This window comes from Adiantum capillus-veneris, chromosome 4 (assembly GCF_014529385.1).
Source record: "Adiantum capillus-veneris isolate H3 chromosome 4, ASM1452938v2, whole genome shotgun sequence".
NCBI lineage: Eukaryota > Viridiplantae > Streptophyta > Polypodiopsida > Polypodiales > Pteridaceae > Adiantum > Adiantum capillus-veneris.
The window spans coordinates 101,495,208-101,502,737 of record NC_140934.1 but is presented as its reverse complement, the minus strand read 5'-3'; the positions used below and the strand labels follow the sequence as shown (position 1 = coordinate 101,502,737).

General features: G+C 43.2%; 1 protein-coding gene across 2 annotated transcripts; it reads left to right on the top strand.

Annotated features, from left to right (window-relative positions):
- The first annotated feature begins 1,579 nt into the window (after positions 1-1,579).
- LOC147459706 (putative pectinesterase 14) lies at positions 1,580-6,095 on the top strand. Of its 2 annotated transcripts, XM_086510906.1 has the most exons (6): positions 1,580-2,072; positions 2,704-2,966; positions 3,042-3,213; positions 3,344-3,550; positions 3,621-3,856; positions 5,667-6,095. In XM_086510906.1, the coding sequence occupies exons 1-6, from the start codon at positions 1,929-1,931 to the stop codon at positions 5,812-5,814; spliced, it is 1,170 nt and encodes a 389-aa protein (XP_086367032.1). In that variant the 5' UTR covers positions 1,580-1,928; the 3' UTR covers positions 5,815-6,095. The 2 variants fall into 2 exon arrangements, with proteins under 2 accessions (XP_086367032.1, XP_086367031.1); XM_086510905.1 differs by lacking the exon at positions 1,580-2,072 and having other exon boundaries at positions 2,129-2,966.
- Positions 6,096-7,530: the final 1,435 nt, after the last annotated feature.

The following is a 7,530-nucleotide window of genomic DNA, read 5'->3' as shown; positions in this document are numbered from 1 at the left end:
TGATCGATCGATGTTGAGCTATAAGTGCGATGAGGCATATCGAAGTATAAGCTTAGGGGCTGAATGGACTTTGTCGGGGGACAAAGAGAACTAAAGTGTTAAGCTACTTCCAATGTGACTATTGAAGCCACAATTAGGTGGTGGTTGTTGTCAACTTAATTGTGACTTATGGTTTGCCAATAGAAGACTTTGAATATCTAGAGCAACTTTATCTTCAATAATAAGAGCTATGCCGAATAATTTGATAATGTAGGTGAGGCCAATAAACGAGTCATATTAATGGGACGGTGCCTTCAAAAACTATGAGGCATGCATGGAGGGTGCTATATACATTTTGGAGATAAGGTAGTATATAGGTCTTGGTTATGACCGTTACAAGAAAGAAAACGAAATTTTAGATGGTCCTTATTCTAGTATTCTAGTATGTACCTCGAATATTATGATTTCAATATTTTGAAATATGACCCATAAACTATGACCTCAATTCAAATGCAACTTGGCACACATACATCGACCAAGAAAAGAAATACGTGGGTTGCCTTGGAAAGGGAATCCAAAAAGGGGGGTGTCTACGTAGAGTCCTAGAACTTAATAGAAAGACAAGCTTGCTTGTTGGCCAATCAGCCAACGAAAGGGAAGTCCATAAGAAGGCTTAGGAACGGGAAATTAGGCTACTAAAGATGAAGCTAGTAGCCCTAAGGATACTAGTGGACAAAAGAATCCGGAAAGAGTCTATCATTGAAATTAAACCATTATCAATATTTAAGACGTTTGTGTTTTTTCAACGTCATAAATGCATGAAAGACCAGGGCATTGTAAGGATGATGTAGGCTAGGTATCAAAGTCTATTGTATTAGTGTTTATTAGAATGAGCACAAGCGGAAAATCAAATGAGGCGAAAGCCAAAAAATAGGCTGTGCCAATTTTCGAAGCACGTCTTATTACTAAGAGTCTTTAGAGATGCTTCAAGAGCTTTTACGAGAACAAAGGAGTAGAGGGCACGTGGAGGAAGGAGAGAGAGAGAGAGATAGAGAGATCTTTTTGCTAAGGCTCGCGATGCAGAGAGAGAGAGAGAGAGAGAGAGAGAGAAAAGAAGAGAGTTTTAACGTCGCAGGAAACTATCCGAGAGAGAGAGAGAGAGAGAGAGAGAGAGACTCTGCATTGTAATGGGTCGTTTGTCTGGCGCAGGTCAAGGAGTGGAGCATGTTGGGCGCAAGAGGAGAGAGGAAGAGAGCTGACTGCCTGTATCTCTTGTGGAGCCCACGGAAGCAGTGTCTTCTTTTGATCGTGCATGCCATGGTGAGGATAGGGGAAGGTTGGGAGAAGAGCGTAGTGACGGCGATGCCGAGGGGTATCGTGTGAGTGCAGCAGATGTCAAAGAGCTGGAGAATCAAATACTAGGCGTGTGAGAGGGTATGTCGGTGATTAGCCTGCACCCGAGCATGGTATTGCAGCATCAGATGGGCATCGAAGCTGTGTGCGAGGTCGCTGAGTCAGGAGTGCTGGCAAGCATATTGTAGGCCTTCTTTCTCTCTCTCTCTCTCTCTCTCTCTCTCTCTCTCAGCCGTGTGCGGCCGTCACTGCCTGCAGAGGCTCGTTCCCCATATTGACTCTCTCTCTCTCTCTCTCTCTCTCTCTCTCTCTCTCATTAGCTCATGGGGTAGTCGTTGCTGCTTGCCTGGGATGGGATACGTCACTGCCTGCAGAGGCTCGTTCCCCATATTGACTGACTCTCTCTCTCTCTCTCTCTCTCTCTCTCACACACACACACACACACACACACACGCTCATGGGTGGTCGTTGCTACTTGCCTGGGATGGGATAGGGACAACGGTGCCATGTATTGGTGCCAAAGGCGGACAGAGGGAGAGAGCAAGGCAGACCACGACATGTGAGGGACCGAGAGAGAGGCGTGGTAGATGTAGGCAATGGAGCAGACGAAAGAAAATGGCCGCAAGCTGCATGCAGAGCCAGCCATGGCGAGCATGGGAGTGATGGTGGCTGCAAGAACACAGATGGTGGCTGGCGTGGCAAGAGACTTTTCTTGGGAATTCTCAGATTCCGTAGATTCGGTGGGAATCTGAAGGTATAATTAATTAATGAGTAAAGAATGGACCCAGGCAAGTAGGCAGTAGATAGTGATAGACACAGAGGGATTAAAATAATCATAGGTCAAGAGGAATGGTCTTCCTTTTAAAAAATGCATGCAAAAGAGAGTCTATCTACACCTTTGCAAGCAGTTAGCACTTAGGTGCATTAAACCCTAAAGCAAGCTTTCTAATTAGGTTCATGAAGGACTAAGGGGTGTCAAGACCCACTTCCCTTTCTTTGCGTGGGGTCGGGCCCTTACACGTTGACGTGTGACGGTATGCAAGCCGGCTTCTACATCATCCCCCTGTCATCGATTCAGCCTTCGCTCTCAAGGGCTTGCATATAAAAGACTTGGGCTCCTCTCAACTAGTACAGCCTCTGTCACATATCAATACTGAGGTACCATATTGCGAGAGAGAGAGAGAGAGAGAGAGAGAGAGAGAGAGAGAGAGAGAGAGACTCACTATGGGAATGGTTGCCTGGAACCTTTTCCTTTGCATTTCTCTTATACAACTGGCCACTCTGCTGTCCGTGCCTTGCATTGACGCACAACACCACTCAGAGAACACCCTCACAAGTAAAGCACCGTACTTTACCCGTAGGCTTTTGCAGAGTAGCGGCGATGCTAGCAACATGAGTAGCAACCTGGCTGCCACTCAGAAAGACTTTCTAGAGTGGATAAAAGAGGTGGATGCAAGAGAGCACGCATCCGGCTCTACCGCCAACCTCTTTTACACAAGCGAAGCCACCGACAATGTCATTACCGTCTCCAAGTCTGGCGGTGCTGACTTCAGCACCGTCCAGGATGCTGTGGACGTTGTCCCCTCTGGGAATCAACAGAGGGTGGTAATTCAGATCGCTGCGGGCACGTACGAGTAGGTTTCCACGACTCCACCTCAATTTTGCTATCGCTAGGGAAATGAAACCATTAATCCGTTGAACTTGTGCAGGGAAAAGGTAGATATCCCCGAAGGCAAGGACTACATCTCGTTCGTTGGGGCCGGCAGTGACGCCACCACCATAACTTGGGACGACACCGCCACTAGCGCGGGGAGCACCTTCAAGAGCGCTAGCGTGGCAGTGAATTCTGACTTTTTCATTGCGCGTGACATCGCCTTTAAGGTAGGATATCAACGTCGTTCCGAGGACGTTGACAAAAAGGAGTTTCATTTTGTCAAGCTATCGGTAAGAGCTAGCGGGATTCGTATTCTCTTGGTCTTTAATTAACTGACTCTAATTTCCCTGGTGGCAGAATTCTGCAGAAGCGCCGCCTCCGGGCGCCGTGGGAAGGCAGGCGGTGGCGCTGCGCATATCGGGCGACAAGGCCTCATTCATCTCGTGCAACTTCTACGGGGCGCAGGATACGCTCTACGACAACAAGGGGCGCCACTACTTCAAGGGCTGCTTCATTCAGGGCTCCATCGACTTCATCTTCGGAGACGGTCAATCCTACTACGAGGTAATTCAGTAATGTAAGCAAGCGCTAGGTACTCATTCGATCACGTTCTCACATACCATGTGTGCGCCAGAGTTGCCAACTAAACAGTATCGCCACCAGTTCGGGCTCTCTGACGGCGCAGAAGCGAGAGCAGCCCAGCGAGAACACAGGCTTCTCCTTCGTAAACTGCAAGGTGACGGGATCCGGCATGATATACCTGGGCCGCGCATGGGGTGCCTACTCTCGCGTAGTCTTCCTCTTCACTTACATCGATGACATCATTAAGCCCGTTGGTTGGAATGACTTCGGCGATTCAAGCAATCAACAGTCAGTATCTCTCTCTCTCTCTCTCTCGTTTACCATCAACCCGAGGTCGATCCCATGGGCAATCGAGTTTCCTGCATGTTCTTCTCTATCTTGGGAATCCTACGAGACTTCTCCTCTAAGTTCTTCTCTCTCTCTCTCTCTCTCTCTCTCTCTCTCTCTCTCTCACACACACACACACATACGCTTGCACACAAAACCCTGTTCCCATTGTGGTGAGTTAATTATTGGTATTCTTCTCTCTCTCTCTCTCTCTCTCTCTCTCTCTCTCTCTCTCTCTCTCACACACACACACACACACACGCACGCACTCTCTCGCACAAACAAACAGAAACCCTGTTCCTACTGCGGTAAACTGCTTTAATTATTGGTATTCTTTTTCCCTCTCACTTTTTGGGTGGGTAAAGGTTTTGACACTTCACTTGTTAGTAACACCTTTAACATGCTATTTTATTCTATGTCGGTGAGGTGACTTTGCTAAAGGAACAGATTAAGTTAATTCAATATTTAAAAAGGTTTTTTCCATTACTTATGGGAAAAAAGGAAAGTTACCAAAATACCCCTCAAATTTGAAAAGTTTATACAAGCCAAAAAATCTCAAAATTCCAAGCATCTTCAAAAACTTCATGTTTGCAACTCTTCATAGGAAGATTAGCTCTAAAATAATAGAACTAGGGTTTTCAATGGCAGTGCAGGCTCTCAGCAGATTGACACAAATGCCTGTATTTGTGAGACCATCAGTGAAAAGTTATTTATATAAAGATAGATCTCTATAATAAAAAAGACAAACCCATGCAAAAATTGAAGCAATCCCCTATAAAAATGATACAAGGGCATCTGATGAATTTTGAGGGGTATTATGGGAACTAGTAAGGCCAACGGGCTTCGCCCGCCTTTGTCTCTTTGCGTCATTGTGCTCCCGGAGCTGCAGGCCACACCCGCCGCTTGAAGGAGCTTCTGACACGTGGCAGTGGGAGGGAAGCGGATTTCCCTCCCCCACTATCCTTAGTATAGACTGCCCCAAGTTTTAGGGATATTTTCATAATTTTAATACCTTTCGAACACTTTTGACCCATCTTTTGACTAGCACGACCACATTGTAATGTAGGTGCAACTACCGTGATTGTGTGCATTCTTGAGCTCCATCGAGTGAACCCCACCACCACCCAATGCATGCCACCCTTTGGGTTCCTTCTGTCAGCTTGCATCTCCTTTTCTCCCAATTGGCTTTGTAACTAGGTGCTTGGCCCCGTAGATTATAGAAGTCTTTCCTAGCTGTAGAGAGACATCATAGACAATGTAATGGACTACCAAAGTTCTCAAAATCCAAAAAAGTGACCAGAGCAATAAGGCATGTTAAGATTTTCCCTTTTTAAAAGGTCATCCCTTTCTTTAGAGAGCTTGCAAAAAGTATGGGGCATCCCTCTTCTTTAGGAGACCCTCTAAAAGTCTAGAGTTTGGGCCTCTCTGACTTGACGCGAGAGAGAGAGAGAGAGAGAGAGAGAGAGAGAGAGAGAGAGAGAGAGTTCATCGAGGATTACCTAGGTATGCACATATTCAAAGGCAGATGTATGAGTGTATTGTGATGCTATGAGATTTAGCATAGATGTAAAATATGTAATGTAACATAGAAAGCAAAGCTAACCCCAAAGAAAGAGAGAGAGAGAGAGAGAGAGAGAGAGAGAGAGAGAGAGGACTCAAAAATGTATATATCCTCATCAATTAATTTTTTCTGAATTAATTGATGAACCTTAATTTTTTCCTTAATGAACCTTGCATTTAATAAATGCCTCTTATATTTTTGTTTTTGCAGGACAGCATTCTATGGAGAATATCAATGCTCTGGCCCAGGTGCAAACTCTAAGGATAGAGTTACATGGTCTTATCAACTTTCTGCTGAACAAGCTGCCCCCTTCCAAACTCTTGATTTTGTTGATGGAGAGGCTTGGGTGGAAACTTAAGAATGCAATTTCGTGGAAAGTTTTAAATGTTCCACAAGAAACATCTTTATTCACCTTAATACCTCACCAATAAAAAAAATGTAATAAAACACAATGAAGGTGCAATGATGGCGATAATACCTCTGCTATCTTGAACAAACTAAAAACCTCAATTGTATACAAACACTCCATCAATTAAAACAGCTTGTGGTTGCATGTGGTCACCCAATCAATGCACTACTATGTATATATTTGGTCCCCTTTGGAGAACAAATGGACTAGTCAATTGTTCCTTACTACTTTTTTCATTCTATAATTAGAGCCACTGTAATTATGAATTAAACACAACGATACCACATATTTTTCTCAAAATTTCTATTGCAGTATCATCACAAGATTTAAATTTCTTGTATGCCTTGGATGGGTTTTGAAGTTCTTAACATTAGTTTAGTACAAAAAAGGACACTTTGATAAATCAGAGTTGATAGTGATGATTCATGAGAGACGATAGTCTCACTCTTGCTTGACACATATATTGTTGTCATTGTGGTCACACAAGGCACATTAGACATTGTAGTTTTCTTTTTTCATGAAATCAAATAAAATGGTACATAAAATCTAAAAAACATCGTAATAAATGCTTTTGCAAACTTATAAAATGTCTCGGGGGGTGCATTATGTAGTTATGTTAATGTATAGCGTCAGATCCAAAGGAGGGGTTCTAAAATGCAAAAATTGTAGAAAATTTATTAGAGATACATTAAAATAAGGGTTTTTATATTCAAATCTAAAAAAAAAAAAAAAAAAAGGGGTCATTTTATTCATTCAGACATATTAAAAGAGGTTTTTTTTTTAATGCGTCGCGAACGCACGTTATATAGGAGGTACTAAACGGTGAACCACCCGAATAAAGTGTTAGCCAAAGTACTCATAAAAATTATAATCCCTCACTTTTGTACACAACCTCAATAATGATTACACTCACTAAAAGCACTTAACTAAAAGCACTTACCCAAAACACGAATTGGTGTTTCACCAAAATTAGTTTATAGTCTAAAAAAAAGAATGAGTAGGATACATCTAATAACAATGGTAACTACTTATATATGCACTTGACATTTTTGTATCTCTCATGTGAAAAATAATATTCTTTGTGATGACAATTAAATATAGAAAGTTGTATGGATTGAATATACAACATTTATGAATTCAATTAACGACCACATAAAACATTTAATACATCTAAATTTGCATTATACATACCACTCCATTATTTAAGGTGGTACTACAATATCCCTATTCGGTCCAAATTGAATCCATTATTTAATTGAGTAGCAAGATTCCATATCTCTTAATAATTTCAAAAGTGAAAGTCCCTTTGTTCTCCGTTCTCATGCAGCATCCGTACCCTCAGTCACCCATTCCTCTGTCTCCTCGCCTAGAAGGCGTCCATCTCCATCCCTCGACCTCAACGAGCATCGGTTTGCTACTGCTCCTCTACATGCTTAGTCCATGTGCTTTCATTAAGTGGAATCTAGATATTGTCCCACCCTCCCGTGCACGCTCCCTTTCTCTGTCCACACATTCTGTGTACACAGCTTTGGCTATCCCGCCCACCCCTTCAATCCCCCCCTCTGGAGATGGTCTTCTCTACTACATAGTCGGCTTCGTTCATGGGAGTAATCATGCAAAGCCTCAAGTCTTTCAACTCTCAAGTTGCATTCAATTCAGGCTTGA